The 20,325-nt window shown below is 43.4% G+C and overlaps 1 protein-coding gene across 6 annotated transcripts in view; it reads right to left on the bottom strand.

Moving 5' to 3' along the window:
- atrnl1a (attractin-like 1a) overlaps positions 1-20,325 on the bottom strand; it is a 221,588-nt gene that overhangs the window by 29,107 nt on the left and 172,156 nt on the right. For 5 of the 6 annotated variants that reach the window (XM_037124440.1, XM_037124441.1, XM_037124439.1 and 2 more), the window contains one exon: positions 13,873-13,968. In XM_037124440.1, coding sequence (XP_036980335.1) covers positions 13,873-13,968 — 96 coding nt within the window. Of the gene's footprint in view, positions 1-13,788; positions 13,801-13,872; positions 13,969-20,325 lie in introns of all 6 variants that reach the window. The other variant, XM_037124453.1, reaches the window with a different exon arrangement.

The following is a 20,325-nucleotide window of genomic DNA, read 5'->3' as shown; positions in this document are numbered from 1 at the left end:
CTCTCTCTCTCTCCTTCACTTTTCTCTACTAGTTTATGTTTTGTCGCCGTCGTTTCCTCTTCTCTTTTCTCTCCCATTTCTCGGTGGGTGGGACATCGGGTCACATCCTCGTCTCCACACACACACCAGCATATTAAACACACTGTATGAATGAGACTGTGTTTGTGTGTGTGTGTGTGTGTGTGTGTGTGGGTGAACGAGAAGGATGCGAATGTGCGTGCGAGTCTGCAGTTGTGTTGAATTTCCATTTTAATCAGCACGTCGGTGAGCGAACAATCCTATTACCGCAAGGGAGGACAGAAGGGCCACTTCACAACCTCTCCCTTCTCTCTGTCTCCCTCGTTCTCTCCCTCCATCCCTCTCTCACTCTGAGACGACAAATTAATCATCCCTCTAATGCCTCATGAAAGCCAAACTTTTTTTTTCCCCCCTGCGTCTTCTTAATTCGGGAGGTGGAGTATATCTTTCATTCACCTCCTCCTCCAGACACACACACACACACACAGCCACAAAGACACACACCTTCTCCGTCCTCACCGCTTCTTCTTTCACTATTAGTGTTGGAAAGATTAATGTGTTTTCTGGCTGCCAAGGATGTGTACTTGCATCCACAAGGGAGGGTATACACATAAAAATATATACCTGGCTGCTCCTGCACACTGTACGAATGCATACACATGCCTGGACGCATGTCCACATGGCCGAACGTAACAACGCTCGAAAGGCCGTCATCGTTCCTGAAAGTGTTTTTTTTTTTTTTTTATCTCCTCCAAATTCAGTATTGATGGATCGTAGAGGAGGAAGAGTGGAGATATCGATCAGGGAGAAGAGAGGAGAACAGAAACACACTCATCATTAAGAGGGCAGAGAAGAAAAAAAGGCTGTATACCGAGGAAATGGCCTAATGAGAAAGAATACGGCAGCCGGGCTGAACGCTACAGCAGCGGTTCCACACTTCTGGTTCCGTCAGTGATTCTGAATGGTGACAGGCAGCTGCAGAACAACTGAAGGAAACAGCCGTTATGGACGGATTAGGATCGTTCAAACTTGCATATGGATGAACCGTCAGTACGCTTTGAACAAAGTGCTCATCAGATGGTCTAATAGCAACTTAAAAGCCTTTTTTTTTTAAACACCAGAGTCACGGGTCATCAAATCATCTGTGTAAGATGTGTGAGAGAAGGCGAGAGTTTGAACTTCTCTTTTCAAGCTCTCTTTTGTCATTCTCCAGCTGAACCATTGTTATCCCCATTTCATCACATCAAGACTGAAAAAGACAAGAGAAAGACACAGAGTTCTTGGAGAGAGATCAAGGAGTCTTTGGGACGCAGCCAGTAGGAGGCTTTTCTGTCAGCAGCCAGACACTAGACGCATGCGTCTGCATTGGTTGTGTTGCTACATACGAGTTAGAAGAAGGAAAACAATCTAGAAAGTCCAGTTTGAGTAATATATCCATGTGACTGACACCATTATGATTGGCCAACACGGAGCTGTCAATGACCTCGGCATCTGAAACATCATTTTCAAGAGTTTCTAACTTCTTTATTGCGACATTCCTGTATTTAAGAGTGAAACAGAATGATATAACATCAGCAGGAATGTGAGTTTAACGTTGAAAAGAAAAAAGATTGGACTATTCAATACGACCAACTACAGCAACTTGGTCAAACTCTGAGGCTCTACTCACTCCTCCCGTCAACAGCTTCGTACGTGAAGGGCTCCACAGTCAAGTCAGACATTTTTCATTTCATTCCAACATACTTAGCTTACGTTCACTCGAACAGTGCACTGCTATTGCGGTACAACTCAAGCTTTCTGGGCCTTGAACCTTTCTGTAAGTCCACTTTGGACGTGATTATGGAAAAGCTTTGCTAAAACCCACAAAGAGCTTAATGTTGTTAGTCTAATTAAGATCTAAGTCTCTACAAATACTGTTGAACTGTAGTGCTGGAATACAGATGAACGATGATTGTCGTGGTTGGATTCAAGCTCTATATACACCACAAGCTTTACAAATTGTATCTTTATAGACTTTCCAAAAAGTACTTATTCAAGATGCCCAAGAGAGTAATTAGAGATTACATTGAATGTTTTCAGCACAAACTAACTATTAACTTTAATGGCTGTGGTTTCCAGTCAAGAACCTTTGCAGAGAGTCGGTGGTTCTCTTCAAAGAGGAATAACTTTCCTTTAATTACTGTCGGTTCTTTCAAAGCCATCTTTGGAGTCGTGAAGTTTCATTAGACGTCAGCATTTCTCTGTTCATTAGGGAGCTGTAAGCCAGTGTGTCTGGTGACGGACCAGCTCACTGAGATGGTCTTCAGTGTACTGTTGACTTGGTCCTCTGAGGTGTTTTGAGGAAACCTGACCTAAAAATAATTGTTTAAATTCTGCTCGGAGCCACGGCCGAGCAAAAAACCCGCCAGCTCACCAGCTGCACAGGAGGAAGATGTTTGAGTCTCGTGGGCGAGAGGTCGAAACCTTTTCGTCAGAAGCTGCCAGCACGAGCACAAAGGAAAACACAGAGCATTTTACAGTATTACTGTCTCTGTCTGAGTCGACTCTGCTTCTCTTTTTTTCTTACCATCTCAGACTGCCTCTGCTCCTGTGGCTGTCAAATTTTTATTCCACGTAATTATCATATTAAAACGAGACAATTAAGTTATAATGAGGCTCGAGTTTCTACAAGAAACAATGGTTTTGCTTGCAGATGTTTCATATCACTCTTTAAACGATACGATTATTTACATCAGTGTCACACCTGTAAAGTGTTTGACTGGTTGCACTTATAGTTTAATGTTTGTTAAGTTGCACACATGTGGATAAAACACACTTCAGGCTTTAACCTGCTCAATCAGTGAATCTCACACCTGCCCCCCCCACAGTAAAGACACAGTTCACCTGTTCCCTCCACGTCTGCTGCGCTTCACTCAACTAACATGCACACAGATACTGACACTGTTCACCATTTTATCTCTGCAGCTCACATATGCCTGTCTCTGTGTATTGTGTTGAGATGCTGTTAGGGAAACACACACACACACACGGGCACAATGTATTCACTGGCTGAGTGTTCAGTACATAATGGGTGCGCCTGCTTGGTCAGCTGAACCTGAAACTGGCACTAAACTATATGATGGACGGAGTCTGACAGAGCGAGAGAGGAAGGAGAGAAAACAGGGAGATGGATGGAACAAAGAGGGAGAGCAAAGACGGATGATGGGGAGAAAAATTAAGGGGGATGAAAAACTCCAGTGAGGGATGGAAAGGGTTAAGAAGGGGGGATGTATGAGCTGATTATAGATAGTGGAAAGGTGAAGAGGATGAAGGAGAAAATGAAACAGCAGATATGGAGGAAGAAAGGAAGAGAGGGAAGGATGAAGTGTTTTGAGTTTTACAGAGCAGCTGCACTCGAAGGTAAGGTGGAAAAAATCTATCATGAAGAGGAGGAGCAACCCAGCCAGGTATGTTTGTGCAAAACTTCATGTTCATTAGGTTCAATTTTCTTTCTTATTTCTTATTTCTCTCTTGTCACGACACTGTGCTCATTGTCTGCTCAGGTTTAGGCACAAAAAAACACTTTGTTAGTGTAAGAAAACCTTCATGATTTGGTTTAAAACAGCCATGAACATGAAAGAATGTGTCTGCAGGTCTCCTTACAAAACACCCGCTGATCTTATACATCTGCACACTAAGCCAGTGAATTGTTGAACCATAAATCAGCCTATTATTATTTTACCCACGGAGAAGTGAAGGGAGAAGGAGGAGCAGTGAGTCTGGACTGACAGCAGTAAAAGAAATCTGTGAGAGGGCCGTAAAGAGTCCCAGACATCTGAACTATTGTGATACCAAGACTCCCGTGGACAGTGTCAGTTCAGGAGAATACAGGCTGAAAATAAAACAGGGTTTTATGACGTTTGGTCACAAGAGCAAACCGAACATCAGTCTGCTCTCTCTGAAATATGTGGAGGGTTTCAATGGTGAAAAGGGCGAGATGTTCTTTACAGCTCTGAACAAAAAAAACGCGTCACTGACACGTTGATAAAAAAGTTGTTAAAAGAAAACTCAACTACAGACGAACGAACAAAGATAACTCAGATTTAAGAGAGAGAGATCCAGTCATAAAATGTTAACTCCCATATTTTATTTTCTCGGTGTGTGAGTGACTCCTCAGTGAGATATTGTTCTCCACCTGCTGTGTCGAGGTAAATCCTCCACTGCAGGGGAGGAGGAAGTAAAGTACAGTCTGATCTCTGGTTAGCAGTGACGGAGGATGAAAAAGCGTCTTTTACATCTGACTGCAAATAAATATCTGACCAGAGGAGAGCGACTGTACTTTAACCTGCTCCTGATGTAGAGGAGTGACACCACCTCTGCAAACAGGATCAATTATATTTACTAAGTGTTGACGAGGTTAGAAAACTGATCTTGAGACAGAGACAGAACTGCATCGGCTTGTTTACACATTTCACAGACGCTTTAAAATTACATATTCAAACCTGAGATGTTTGTATGTCTCTCACACATCTCTGGGATCTTTGGAAGCTCTACTAGAATTTCAGAGAACAATGTCTTGCTGCGTGGCGTCAGTCTGTATTGATCGACCCACTGCGGAGCTGCCGCTTGACAAGAGACTTCAAAAAAACATTGGAGCCGAGCCTGCAGGCCAGCTCGAGCAGACGCTGCTAATTGCACTGCTACGTTCACAAATCAAATATTTTTACTCTGCATCATACGCACACGCATACACGCACCTTTTTCTAATTTTGCGATCTTTTTCCAAGCATTGAGCCAGAAGTTACACCCGGTGCCACTAGCTCAGTATGATGATGGGCTTCACCACGACAAGTCAGGAAGAAGTGACATCAAATTTGCAGAGAAATCCGCTCAGTGCCTGCAGGATTTTACAAATCCACTGATATACGGCGCCCGTGTGCTGATAATGACTCGCAAAAGGAAGAAATACAACATGTTCCTGGATCAATATTTCATTTACCTTGTTAAAATGGGGACTGATGTCATGGAAACACTTTATAATACCCACTGTTAATAAATGGTGATTCAACATTTCATTGTTAACAGAGAAATAACTAACAACTCACATTTAACTAACTGTAAATGTTATTAAAGGCGTTAGCAATGTAATTTTAAAGATCTAAATCTGCGGAACTAGACGGTTACTAGATAAGCTGAGCTGCAGATGAAGGTCAAAAGAATTATTGTAATTCCTTTAAAAGTACAAATTCTTCTTTCCACTTTTCATTATCGACTTTAAGCAACTGTGATTTCAGTCTGAATCAGGAGAGCAGGCTCCTCATCAGGAGCTGGTTATTGAGGTGTTTCATCCCAGCCGGGTCAACGAGTTCAGCCATAATTTTCCAGGTGCTTTAATTTTTTTATTTTTTTTTTACCCCTAATGAGGTGCTTCTCCCGGGACGAGCTCCTGCCATCTCTGTCCTCGCCCTGAATTACTGATGTGAAGAGCAAAATGATAAAATTGCTGAGTAAAAAGAAAAAAATAACACAAGGAAAAACAGAAAAAACAGACTAGTTCAGCTTTTTTTTTTTTCTTTGTCAGAACAAGAAAGGAAAAAAAAAGTGTTTGTGACGAAAACTTCAGAGAGGCAGCAAAGAAAAGAGCAGAGATAGAGAGAGAGGGATATAACGAGACGGAGATGGTTGAAGAGCGTCGGTCCGTTTGTTCAGCTGCAGGTGTTTCTCCTGCAGCCACTGAAATAATGTGTGACCTGCACACCTTTTCTAATTTGCCCCGATGATGAAAGGAAGACGGGGGGAAAAAAAGGCCTTTTTGTTAAAGCGCAAACAGAACATGAAGAGGAATGGGTTTGTTTTAGCCTCGTTAGTGTTGACAGGGGTGTGAGTTATTGAGTTAATAACACGGCGGTGTGTTTGTGTGTGTGTGTGTGTGTGTGGGTGTCCGCCGCCGCCGCCATGCCTTTCAGACGTGACACACACAGCCACAGGTGAGTGCGGCGCCAGAGCAAACCAAAGCAGCGCACATGCAATCATCCACCATGAATACAAATAAGTGTTTGTCCGTTTCCACGTGTGTTTGTACCTTTGCTCATTTTTCTCCTCCGCCTGATGGAGGCTTTTGTGTCGTCTGATAAGCCCTGAAGTGGAGTGTGTGTGTGTGTGTGTGTGTGTGTGTGTGTCTGTGTGTGTGTGTGCTCTGCTAAATCAGTATTTAGCGGTGTATATTTCTACCAAACATACATTACTCCCAGGTGTCATAAATATTCTTTATCTGCTCCTTTCCCTTTCATTCCTCCTTCCTTCCTCCATCCATCCATCCCTCTCCACCCACCAGCCTTCCTTCCCGAAGGCACATTAAATCCCCGCAATTGAAGAATAAATACGGCACATTAAAACACAAGATATGAAATTGATTCATTCTTTGCTTTAAATAGCATTATGAAAACAGGAGACTGTCGTTAATCAGCAGGCAAGGTGGGAGCTGCTCTCCACGGGCGGAGGCATGCAGATGCTAGCTGCAGCGGGCTCATCAGCTTTACGACGTAACGGCAGTACTTTATGGAGGCAGTGGAAACATCGATTTATGCTGATGACTCTGCCTCTGTTCTGTAATGTCGCCATGACACGCTGTAAGGCTCTGATCAAGTTTGGGGAATGGAGGAGGTGGCTGCCGGATACATTTTGATGTCGTGGCTTTTTACAGTCATCTAACTCGACTGGAGGATTGTGGTCACGCAGGAGGCGGTGCAGCATCATCAGCATCTTACCCACAATCATGAGGATCTACAGTGTTTGTGTTTCTATTTTACCAAACCAAGCGAGTGATGAACAAGGCCGTTAAAATGGAGTTGAATATGTAGACAAAGGTTTCATTTCATGATGATGAAACAAACTAACTTGGTACAAAAAGATTAGAAACGTGAAATTTCTCTACAGAAAAGAAAAAGATTCATGTAAATTAAGAAAGAACATAAATCCATCAAACGTTTCACTACGGGACAAACATTAACTCCCAAAAAGTCAGTTTTTAGGGTAATTTTGGTGACCACATCCACAATTTGCAGTCATCTTTGTGACAACAAAAGCAGATGTTGTTGCTGCTGGGCAACGACACGCAGCAGCAGTCTTTGTGGCAACGAACTGGGTATCTTTAAGACACTGGGAAACTGTTGTCATGTTTATAGAATCAAAATAAGCCAAAAATGATCTTGTTCTAACACTGACGAGTAATTTTGTGCCTTAACTTAACCAGATGTTTAACTGCAGCATTGTCATAACAACATAACTGAAAATGTAAGTAAAGAAACACGGACATTTTTTAGTTTTTAATCCACTCAGTCATCCTAAAATAAATCCTGCTATTGTTTGAGTCACATCAACTGTACCATTAAGCTTCAAATGCAACAGAAACAGACTAAATCAAACTTAACCTCGAGGTGAAAGAAAGCCGAGAGCTGCATATCAGAACGGCTCCCTCAGAGAAGGGCAGGTAAATGAAAAGAAAAAATAAAATCATGCACGCAGACAAATTCATTGCAAACACCAATTCTTTGTCTCAGCTTTCAGGCAGAAGAGACCTTGGTCACAGCAGATTTTAAAACATCTGCCTCCAAGCTAGCATTGAAAATTGTTTATCTCATTTGCTTCAAGATTCAACACTCGCATCTCTTTCCAGTGACTGTTTCCAGCTGCGCTGAATCATCTACAGGCTGCATGATAAACAGAGAGTAGGTGTAATGAAAACTGTCAGTAATGAGGTCTGTGGATTGCTGCTCACTATCAAGGACACTGTTTCAGGAGCGATACTTCTTTACACTGCAGTTTTTTTTCTTTTTCTTTGCTGTGTTTCTTTCACTGTATTTAAACAGGATGAAGGAAACTGAGAAGACAGACGATGTCACAAGAGTTTGGATGAAACTGAGCAGGCCAACACATTTCCTTCCTGCTGGGACGAGTGTGGTTTGTGTCATGAACCGACAGAATGCCAAATGTTTTATATTTCCTTTTATTTGAAGAGAATAATCACAAGTCTCTAGGGGACAAAAAAAAAAAAATCTTTCCAGCTGTGACACCTAATCTGCATCATTATAAAACATTAACCAAGCCCGACACCCCACCACGCAAAAACTTCTTCAGACAGAAATGAAAGAGCCTCTTGTTCCAAAACTACGTATGATTGCGACTCTTCAGAGGACGGGGAAGATGTCTTTGAAGGGAAAACCACCTGGAGAGCATTTTCAGCTTGTTCTTTACAGTTTTTCTGTCCTGGGGAATCTAGGCACACCACCCATCCACATGAAGTCATACATATTGTGATGAAGTCCTAAAAGTGTTTGTTCTTACAGAGGCAGAGATTGAAAGGACTTTTTGGTTTGAACACGGATTCTGTGGACTGGAAGGAAACTCCAGAAAGACACTCAGAGGGCGACGCCATTTCTACAGCGCAAGAAGAAATAGTGTTTATCCACATGGCAGCAACATGTGGATGGAGACGACACGAGTGATCAGAGTGTGTGCATACATACGTGTCAACTCCATCTTCTATAAATGACGCTTATATAATCCTAATTTGTTTTTCATAATTAGGCTCTGATGGGAAACGGGCGTGTTTCTGTGTGAAGAAAGTGTCGTGTTGGATGTTGGACAGGACTTCGATCCTGGAGACCTGGGTTTGAATTTTTTTTCACATAACACAACCACGTAAAGTTTATTATCGCTGTGGTTGCTACAAAAAGATATTTAACTGCAAGACGAGGAAAATGTTTTACTTCTATTCACGATACATTCAGTCTTATGCACAGACTTCCTTCATCACTCATGTCTCACACATGTCTAACTGGAAATAACAATTTCCAGACACGGAGGCGGTGAGAGATGATCAGCGTGCAGTCGAGGGTAAGTTTTCTGCAGCTGGGGGAGCCAGGGATTCAAACCAGCAACCTTCCAACAACTAGACAGACTGCTCTTCCTCCTGAGCTGCAGCTGCCCAGAGTGACTCACTCCTTTTTCTCTTCTCTCTGCTCTCGACACGTTTTGTAATTTGCAGATTTCATGCATGGTGGCACCAAAAAAGAGCAAATTTTGCATCGTTCAGATAATTTCTGCTGCGGAAAATAATAAAAATAGTCAGTCGATGTTAGTTAACCACGTTAGCTGGCCTCCCACTCAGACCTACACACGAGACTGAGTTAGCCAGATTCTCTCTGCTCTTACCTCCCACTCCTCCTCGTTCATCCAGTCGCTACACTTCAGCCTTTTCTCATTGTTCCTCTTCCAAGTCACACTATTTTTTCCCCCCTCTTACACTCTGTCTGTCTCACAGGCACCAAAGCACTGAAGACTTCACAGAGCCGGCTCAGCTGTCCTCCTGCAGAGCGCTCTACAATGATCCAGCTCCGGCTTTACAATGTAAATGGCACAAGTGGTTGAAGTGACGTGTGTAGATTACAAGCGAAAGCCGCTGAAAACCAAAGACTGAAAGAAAACCGATGAGCCAAACAATGTATGTCCAGTGAGAGAGGAAGAGTCCGCTGTTTGATTTCCTGGTTATTCTATGTTTGTGTAGATTGATGATTTTGAGAACTGTCAGCACAACTCAGTCGTTTTCAAGCATTAATCCACCATCACATCACACCGCACGCCTCGCCATTCAATTATCTCCTCATATATGATATATCCTGTCTAATTCACACACCTTGTGGAATCAAATCCGTGTGTGAATGTGGAAACAACAGGTGTTGTGTTCCTGGCTCGCTGTCTAAACGTGGCATGAAATGGGGCGATGATGACTCTATTTGTTTAACCGTACTCTGCTGCTCTGTGTGAGCGGCGTGGAAATGTTCCCTCTCCTTCATTCATTACACAATTTTGTTAAGCTGCATGCTCGACTATGAACCAGATGTTGTGTAATTAACCTCAGTGTGAAGATAGCGTTCTGCCCTATTGTCTCTCACCTTCAGGAGTGAAACGGAGACGGAGGCTGAGGCGGAGATAAGGGGAAGGTACTCCTGAGGTTTCACCAAACCCAACTAAACTGAGCCGAGCCCAACCTGGTCAGAACGCAGCTGAAACCAATTAAGCGTCGTGTGCAGATAGCCTCCAGTACCATTGTCTCTGTAACCTTCAGCTCCAAGCGTGCAAGGAGATGAAACCTCAAACAGAAGAGATACGAGGAGGTGGAATTCTAAAACATGTTTGAGAAAAAAAAAAATATCTCAAAACTGGCAAATGTCACCGAATTAAAAGACTATTCAAGGCTTCAAAGGAAATCTACACACAGGAGAAACAGTAATTAGTTATGTGAATGGAATGACTAAGAAGATTAAGGTATAGTTTGCTCATTAAACACTGTAAAAAGATTATTTTTTGAGAGAGCGTTTCAACAATGTTAAGCTTGTAAAAGGTATTTCAAGACAAAACACAATCTTTTATGAGTAGCAGATGGTTTTGGTATCTAAACCTAACTGGACCAGAGGCACAGTGTTGTGACAGTTGTTTAAAACTAAATATAAGGATATGCAACAAGAATAAAAGTAAAATTTTATTGCATTGTGTTATTAGTTTCTGTTTTATATGACAAAAGATATTTAAGTTTACCGTCCATCTAATTCTTTTATCTAGATTGTTTCTTCATTCTGAAATACAAAAAACTGTCAATCAGTGTCTGGATCTACTGGAATTCATCGTCTGGTCGGGAGGCTCACTGATGCTCCTCTTGATCCACAAATGATCCAACAAAGCGAAACATGCGCACGTGTTTGCATGTCGTCTGATAAATGAGGGCGATTGTTCTCGACCTCTCGTGCGCCACAAATCTCCTGCAACATCTGTCACCGAGCTCCGCTGTGGCTTTAGATGAGGGGGACCGAGATGGTCAGGGGTAATAGTTCACTTCCCATAATGCATTGCCTCTATCAGGACTATTAATACGCCCAAAATGAGCTACAACAAGTGAAGGTCGGACAAACGAGACACGTGCTCCATTTGGCTGTTTCATGGGGCTTCTGTAATGACATTATAGTTATTTATCACTAAACAATTTAAAACTACGCAGTGGGGCCACGCAGGTAAATACAATAATAACCTTCCCTCTGTCTGTTCAGCTCCTCCTCCTCCTCCAGCCATCAGCCAGACAGTGACCCTGCTAAACTAACAAACATTCAGACATCTCCACAAGTCACCAAACCTACCAACCACTAACACAACATCACTCCACTCCACCTTCTTCTGTTCATTTAAACCCTGCATGTCTCTGAGAACCGGCATCTCAAAATAAAGGTGACACCAGCGTCCCCCTCAGGAGAAGGGCACATGTCATTTGACGGTTACCATTTTAGGGAAAGTGCCCTGTAATCTCTTTGTACAAGAGGCTGATATGAGCAGCCTCTCTCAGGGCCCACACTCCACCAGACACAATGCCTCATGAGGACCCTTCAGGGCTGGTGGGTGAAGGTGAGCTGCCAGCATGTTGGAGAATCAAAGAACGAGCCCACACAGGACGGCGAGGTCTGAAGTGGGCTTCTTTTGGAACCAGCTGCACGTTCTCCTTCGAGCCCTCATTCTTCTTTGACGTCAGGACTTCCCGGCGGGCTAATGTGGATGCTGTTGAGCTGTGTTTGTGTGCACCTGCTCAGCAGAGGTTTCAAGTTCGTTATCATGTTGTTTTATCCTGGAAATCCATTCCAGAGGACGCGCCCCAACATCATCTACAGTCACTTGGTTAGTCGGTGATGTAATGACCCTTCCTTGTTTTTTAAAGTTCCTTGAGGATATTCAGGAAGTTATGGAAGCCCTGAAGGGTAAGTGATCTATTGTGTTCTATTTTGAACAAAATATTTTCTCATGGAAAACATTTTTTTTTCACTCTTTTCAACACACAAAAAATATGTTCATGGATTTAATGGACTTTTTTTTTTTTCATGTTTTTCACGTTTGTATCCACAATAAATTTATTTTTTTTTTACGTATATTTCTTTGTGCTCCACACTTGAAAAGAAAATGTATCATTATTGAAAATAAACATTTTATTTAAAATTATTAGCTTCTCACATAAAAAAATCTCATGGAAGAAGTGTTTTTTTCCATATCCAGAATAAAAGGAGGACGAAGGATGGTGGAAAAAAACATTTTTTTCATGAATGAAAAAAATATATATATACTGAAAAAAAATCTGTATTTTCATATATGAAAAAAATATATTGAAAAGACCGGAAAAAAAACCAAACAAAATCTCACTCTGTTCACGCAGAAAATTCATGCCATTTCATACATACATTTTTGTTTTGTTTTTTAAAAAAGTAAATGGATCACAAAAAGAAAATTCTCACCTGCCCCTCAGGGCTCACGTAGGAAATGGAGACACGTTGTATATCTTAATAAACTGCTTGTTGTTTGTTGAAAACTAAATCTGTACCCATCATGAGGATGACTGAATCATTGTTCCTAATGCTCCTCCTCTGGCTTCAGCTAATCAGATCCGGTTCAAACTGTTTTGTTGTATAAAGTGAAGGGCTCAGCAGCACAGACACTGCATCCTCATTGTTTCTGGATGAGGGTGGTGCTCTACTACACTGATGATTCAGAACCCTTTGCTGAGCTGGAGGACTCTGTGTTTGTTTGTTCATGTGCTGAACACTATTTAATCCCACAACACTCAGCTGCAGTGGTCTGAGCCCACAGCAGCCCTCTGTGTTTGTTAGCATCTAACCAGGAAACAATGGTGGAGCCACAGCCATTCTTTCTGAACTGACGAGGGCTGATGATGACCTGGCCGCGCACCGCGCTGTGGGGCGGCTTTGTGCAAACCAGATGGTGACAAACTGTCTCTATGAACTTCAGCTATTCAAACGACTCAATAAGTCCAGTCACCTCCGATGACAAACAGCATTTTGTCAGTGGCTCTCTGTGCATGTTGCTTTTTGAATTCTAAGTGCTGCATCGTAGGAAACTGGACGTGTTTCAGTTTCCTGAAGATGTTTCACCTCTCAACTAACTGGAGGGGAGCTGCAGGCTTTTAAACTCTGAGTGTGAGTGTCCTTACAGAGTTGATAAGGAGATGTGTGGCTCGCTGACCAAACCGGTATGGCTCTCAGCTAACATTACAGTAGCAAGTCTAATGTCAGATCACCAGGTTTGTGTCCTCCTTCTTTCTGTGGTAACATTAAAAAGATTTGATATATTTGAGTACAAAGTTGCTTGCTGACATATTTTTTAAGGCGGCGTGAATTATCATTAGCCAGAAAAGATCAAGTCTTCTCTTGTTTTGTTGACTTGTGTGCAACGATGTACATAGTTTTGCACGTGTTTATAAAGGTTAATATTGTAATCATATCCTCCCTTCACGTACACTGGTCCTCTAATGAACTCTGTGACACCTGGCTAAAAGACACTGACGTTTTCCTATTGTCAAGCTCGTCCGACCCCGACATGATTCCTGCCACAGCTCTACTCAGCTTGAATCTGACAGGAGAACTAACTGGCCATCGCCTCCTCGAAACAGCGAGGAATTTCAATCAAGAAAAGTTGCCTTAAATTTCACACTTCCAGTGAATCAAACTTGCTGCACAGCCAGTTTGTTTACAGTGTCAGCCCCCTGTTGTACACACACACACACACACACACACACACACACACACACACACACACACACACACACACACACACACACACACACACACACCATTCATGGCAGAGTGTGAGAGGGCCCTCACACTGTTTGTATCCTTGCCTGGATATGCAAATGATTAAGCTGCCCTCGGTGACTGTGTTGTGCGTTTTTTCCCTCAACACAACACACATATTTCCCTTGGGCGTTTGTGTGTCTTCTTCCGTTTGTGTGTTTATTTCTGTGTGCCGTGTTTTTGTCGTTTTGCTGACCTGCAGCAGCTCCTCCTGGTCGCCGCCCACCTCCAGCGCTACGGCAACCGAAGCAAAGGGACGACTGGCCATCTGCTGTCGCTCTCTCATCAGCTGCTGCAGAGAGACAAACAGGAAGAAAAAAGAAGGAATGATTTTTAATTTAATGTGTTTTTCAGACAGACACACACTGTTATTTACAGTCGGCCACTGATCAGCTCTACTGGGACCAGCAGGAGATTAAATGCCTTGCTCAACGGCTGCTCATTTCTCCCCCACATCCATCTTGACTGTGGATTTCAACCAGAGGCCAAATGGTGCAAACGCCTGCTTTTCTAGCTGATAACCATGTGTGATTAAAGAGGAAAGGGGAGGTTAAAACAGCAGCAGGAGAAACGAGAGGAAAGGGAACAAATTGGAAGAAGGAGAGGGCAGAAAGAAGGGAGGCAGAGAGCAGTAAAGGAGGTAAAGGTGGAAAGAAAAGAACAGAATAAAACGAGGAGGAAGGATGGCGGAAGAGTGGGAAGAAGAGATCAAAGCAGATCTTGTTGAGAGATGCTCAGGAGGAAGGTGAAGAGGAGCGGGGATCGGCAGGTGGGGGGGGGGACGGAGAGAGTCAGAGGGGTGCAGGAGAAGGAAGAAGAGGAGGAGGAGGAGGAGGAGGAGGAGGGCGGGCAAACCTCATTAATGAGGAAATGTCAGATGAACAAAGGCAACACGGCGAGGCCTCTACCAGCATGAGGTCCAAAAACAACACAGATATATAGCACATAAGAAAAAACACACACAAAAAAAATATCGGGAACAGTAAAACAAACTCACCAACTCTCCCACACACACACACACACACATCAACAGACAAATAAACTATCTATGTATGTGCATCTATACCTGCGTTGTGAGGACACACACACACACACACACAGATATGGTGGAAACAACACGCTCATCGCAGCCTCATCTCCTCGTCTCTCTCCATCAAAAAGCCTCGTTTCCCAGCTTTTTTTTCCACTTCACTACAGACATGTTAATGGGGTTTTGTTTCTACATTTAGCTCTGGGGTGGCCACCTGTTCCACGCAAAAACAAACCCATTCCTGCCTGATTATACGCCAAGCTCTAATCATCAGTATGTTGCTTGTTGTTCGGCGAAAAATCTGCCTGGTTGCAGCGCACACACACACAAACACACACACACACACACACACACACAGCTCACTGATAGGTTAAAACCAACGCCGGGAAGGCAGATGGAGAATCTGGGCAGCAGACTGTGACCCGTTCAGGGGAGGAAACTTGTCGGACCTCAGAGGAGAGAGTGTGTACAAACTCAGATGGGTTTTCAAAATGATGAATTACATGAAATAAACTTTTATGTCTCAGCGTGGGATAATCCAGCCGGTGCAGAAGTGAGCACAGTGACGTAAAACAAGGAAGTGACGAGAAAAACAATACACCTGTGGAACAAAAAGTCTGAGGAGGCAACAGAAACTGGACGTGTGAAAGTACCACTTTCTCATTTCCTCTGCCGTTCATTGTCCTACTAATGATGACCTAGAGATAAGATTAAAGTCTAAAAATAATCAAAACAGCAACTAGAAACAATAAGCACAAACAGGATGTCAGAGGGACTTGAAAGAAAATTTGAAATGGGACGAACGGAACAGAAAAAGAAACACAACTAGAGACAAAAAAGCAAAAATAACCAAACAAAGCAGACAATGAGAGTGTAACACATACGCAGTGATGAACAGAGAGAAACAAAGCAGGCAGATAATAAGTAAGTAAAAGAAAGAATAATCATAACATCCACACCGCTTCTAAATGTCAGCGGCCTTCACACTCTGTTACCTCTCCCTAAACTGAAGCATCTCTGTGTCCTCTCCTGTTGCTGAGCGAGGCTGCACACATCGACATTAACCAGCTGTCAGGTGTTGTGCTAGCGCGCCGCCGGCTGCTCGCTTGCCAGTGTCAGACTCTTTAAGCATGAATGAATACTACACCTGTAGCTACATCAGCACAGTCAGGCTCTCCGGCGGCGGCGGCAACCTGCTCCGCTAGCACGCTGCCTAGCTAATGTGATGTCTTCTCTTGTTAGCTGTCACGGCTATGCTAACGCTGTTGAGATGACAGCGTGTGCTTGCTAGCATCGCTGTTAGCCTCCTGCTGATGTCGGCTTCGATTTGTAAGAGCCGGTGTGAGAAGGCGTGGGAGAGAGAAAGGTTGTCAGTGTGCTCTGAGCTTCAGAGGAGGTAATATATCCCCCGTTCATATCATTCACTGTATCTACAAGGTCTAAGGGGTAAGAATATACAAATATATAACGCTTTCTAGTCTTACTGACCACTTAAAAAACACAACTCAGCATTCACACACATTGGCACACTGGTGCCAGAGGCAACCATGCAGGGCATCACCTGCTCACCAGGAGCAATAACCAGTCATGCACAGTCACACACAGATGGAAGAGTCACACGGAAGCAATTTACAGTTCAGTTTCCCGCCAAGGACACTTGAACAAGTCAACTGCAGGGCGCCAGGGAATCGAACCGCCAACCTTCTGATTGGTGGATGACTGATCTGCCTCCTGAGCTACAGAAATCACCATCCAACCTCCAACGTGAGGTAATTTCAAGCAGAGAAGGCTTTCATTGTTCTTAGTAGTTCAAATTCCATCCTACATCCTGTTAACGCACACCTGGACCTGTGTTTATACAGTTTTCTGGGTGCATCCATGTGAGTGCTGGTGTCATACGAGGTGTCCTCTCTGCTCCGTCTTCCCTGGAGCCTCTGCTCCTGTGTTACTGAGATTAGACAAACAAGTCAAGGTAAGCTGGGTCACATTTGTGTTTGTGTGTTCAGGCCAGATAAATCAGTCTAGACGGTGGAATTATGTTGGGACATAAAAATCCGGAGTAATATTCAGCACTGTGTAAAGTTTTAGAGTCTGGTGAATATGCAAGTGTGTGTACGTGTGCGTTGAGTGTACATAGAGACATAATGTTCACTGTGCATGTAGCCTTTACATACAAATGCACATGTTCATTCGGATCCAATAGACCGCTCGTCTGCATAATCATGCATGTGTTGTATGTTTAATGCCCCCTTTGACAAGTCCTTGAGTGGGCAACAAGGACAAGGCAGCGGCCATCTTCTCCGTCTGCCTGTTGGGCCGTAAATCAGCCATAAAACGGCTAATTAACTCTGCTGTGCTGTAAACAAAGCGGTGCCACACTAGACACCACCAACTGGGTGACAAAAGCAGGAGGAGGGAGGAGACGGAGCTATAGGTACATATGTGTCGGATGGAGAGAGAGTAATAATATTTTGATTTTGTGTTTCAAGGATTTCAGTTCTGGAAACATTTCTTTTTAGCTATCTTTATATAATGTCCCTGTGTTTATGTAGCTTTGAGGGAAGGCATGACATATAAACATCCATCCGTTTATCCGGCTATCTCCGCTGGACAGACCGACGCATAAACAGCCAGGAGCGAAAAAATGAGAGTGCTGCAACAATGAAGTCAATCACACGGCGAATTATGCTTCACAGAGCATGCCGCAACCAAAGTAGCACCTGCGAGCTCAAATTGCGAGTCCTGTGATACGCAGTGGATATATCTGTGTAATGTGCAGTTTGCTGATTTCGGATGCACTTGAGTGCAAATGAAAGGTTTCACAACATGACGAGTGGCTCGCTGCTCGTATGGCTGCAATTAAACTCCACAGCGGCTCTGTGAGGGCAGAGCTGTGGAAATGTCGACACATCTGTGCACATGTCAGTGAGGATGTTTGTCTGTGTGTTGGTGGAGAGTTGTGGGGGAATAATGCAGCAGCATGGATCCCATATTCTGTTCCACCTAATTGCAGTAAGTATGTAGGTAAATACCATCAGAGTGGATGTGCTGGAGGAGCACAAGTGTTTTTCTATATAAAACGGTGGAGCAACCTTTCCTGTTTCAGCATGACTGCGCCTTGTGCAAAAAGCCAACTCCATGAAGAAATGTTTTTAATGTGGAAGAATTTAACTGACCTGCAACCCGACCCAACACCGGTGGGAGAGGGAGAGACTGCATGGGAGAAGATATCTGTAGCCAGGCAGCAGGGAATGAATGCTAATGGTTCAAGAACTAAATGTGTAATCAAAGATGGCAATAAAGTAAAAATGATTCCAGTAGGAAAAAAGTGAATCTTCACATGCACTTTTTACCTGTGCATTGACAGATTTGTTGATTTTAAAACCTGACTTTCATATTGGAAAAGTGGAGTTACAGGTGAGGAGGCTGCATCAAGGCTGCACTCAAACTAGAATTTCAAGCTAAATTGCTAAACCTAACAAAGTGCCTAAACCTAGCATAAGCACAGCGCTGTGACAAAAAATGTAAAGCTGAAAATGAAAATTTCAACTTCAAGTTTTGCAGAGACGTCATAAAATCTACAACATTTATTCTGCTAAATAGGATTTATTTCAGCTACAAAGACTTTTCTCAACACGTCATGTCTTTCTCAAGTTGCAGAGGTGAGAAGTGTGCAGGAATGTTCTCTTATTCACCGGAATTAGATTTTCGGGGAGATCTGATTCCCCGCTTGACAAAACCAGAGAGAAAAAGGCAAGTAATGTGCGACTTGCCTTTGCCTATAAAATAAAAATACCCACATACATTGTCCATGTAGTGCACATAGTTTAGTCAGTAATCTGTTGGAAAATGAAACCTTATGAGAGTACCTTGAGAGCTCGGAGCAGAACAACACTGCACACTGAATAAAGATGTATGGTGAGGCAGACAAACAAGAACAGATTCACGCAGAACACACACCTGACTCAGACACACAGCAGAATGTGCTGATGTGAAACTACTAAACACATTTCTCATCCAGAATCACCGCCCCGGTTCCCCCCCGTGGATGTACTGCAACATCAGCGCCCATGTTCCTCCAGTCTGTCTGTAAACTAACTCGATGGTTTAATCAATGCCACAGACGGCTGCAGGTTTAGGTCTGATTAATGTTTTAATCAGTGATACGAGAGGAACAACCATCTCTGGACAGGGTTTATAACTCTAACTGACTGTTCCCAAATCACCAGAGGGTCTCAACATGTTGAACTACATGTTCCACATGAAGTGTTAAAACTCATCTCAATAGCTGTTTTTAAACTAGGCAGCAAGCCGCCAATTTGTCCGTCTTTTTAGCGGCTAGGTCAGCAGATTTAGACAGAAGGCGGTAAACTGGGGATCTGTTTTGGACCACCAATATGACACCTTGGAGGGTACACTTATTTCCACATCCACTGCTATGTAAATCAGTGTGCCGGCAATTGCGTGAGATGGGCGGAGGTGTCGATGATGTGCACTGCTGTGCGACCCACAGCCGGGGAGTTTTAAAACCAGGAAGCAGCTGATCACAGCAGTCAGTCCATCACTTCACCTGCAGACGTCAAGATGAGCAGCTGGACAGCTGCTGAGATCCAGGAGATGCAGCGTCTCCTCGGTCTCTGTAGCTGTCTTCACTGTCCGCTTGTTGTTGTAGCAGCAAGCTACTAACGGTCGCTACTTTCAAATTAAAAGCCCCCTGCTAAGAACCCAGTTCTAAACTCCAATGGGTGCAATGTAAAGCTCTTATTTTGAAGACAAATTCAACCTGCTTCACTGTTCACGCCCAACTTCCTGCTTCACGTCACATCACGTTTACACCTACCCAGGTGGCGGCTTTTTGGAAACAAAGCAATATGACACCTCCCTTTTAGACAGACAAGGTGGCACACTGCAGCCTTTACCTTGCTGTAAATATGCAGCCTTTTCTTTCTAAAATGGGCTAATGTTTCTAATGACTGCTAGAGAAAGCCGCTACAAGTCGAATCATCATCGTGGCTCTAACACAGTGGCTGGAAACTGATTTATTTCTTAAAGGAATTGCTGAGAAGTCTTCAACCCAGTTGTCTCTTTTGACCCTGGACTGATGGCTGCTGGCTAACTGGGATTCTCAATGTCCCATGAAGACCGCAGTACAGTTGAAAAGGTATCTTCTGGGCGTCTGGGGAGCGAATGCAAATATGCGAAGGAGCAGATGAAAAGGGTGACTGTGACAGTGCATTTTACGGTTCAGCACCAACAGCAAAAGGAAAAATGTTATTTTAATGTAAAATCCGGTCAAGCATTATGTGACTCCACAAAATCTAACTTCTTCTCAGTGTCCGTGGAGCAGGATAGGATCCTTCTGTGAGACATAACAAATTACAGGCTCAGTTTTCTAGATGGAAATGTTCATGGGCACAAAAAGTTAGTAGAAAGGTTCCTGGCTATATGAGTAAATTGAGTTGTGCTCCTTTTGGGGGCAGTCTGCGTTGAGATGCAGAGATTGATATGCCTTCAGGGATCTTATGATAGCGTAATGGAAGAAGCAGAGGCTTAGTAAAACGTACGTACATGCGAACTCTAAAGATTAATGATTACTTCAGATTTACGACCGCTGCTTCA

This window comes from Acanthopagrus latus, chromosome 15, assembly GCF_904848185.1.
Source record: "Acanthopagrus latus isolate v.2019 chromosome 15, fAcaLat1.1, whole genome shotgun sequence".
NCBI classification, from domain to species: domain Eukaryota; kingdom Metazoa; phylum Chordata; class Actinopteri; order Spariformes; family Sparidae; genus Acanthopagrus; species Acanthopagrus latus.
Note: the sequence above shows the minus strand (reverse complement) of the source record. Positions and strands in the feature narration are given on the sequence as shown.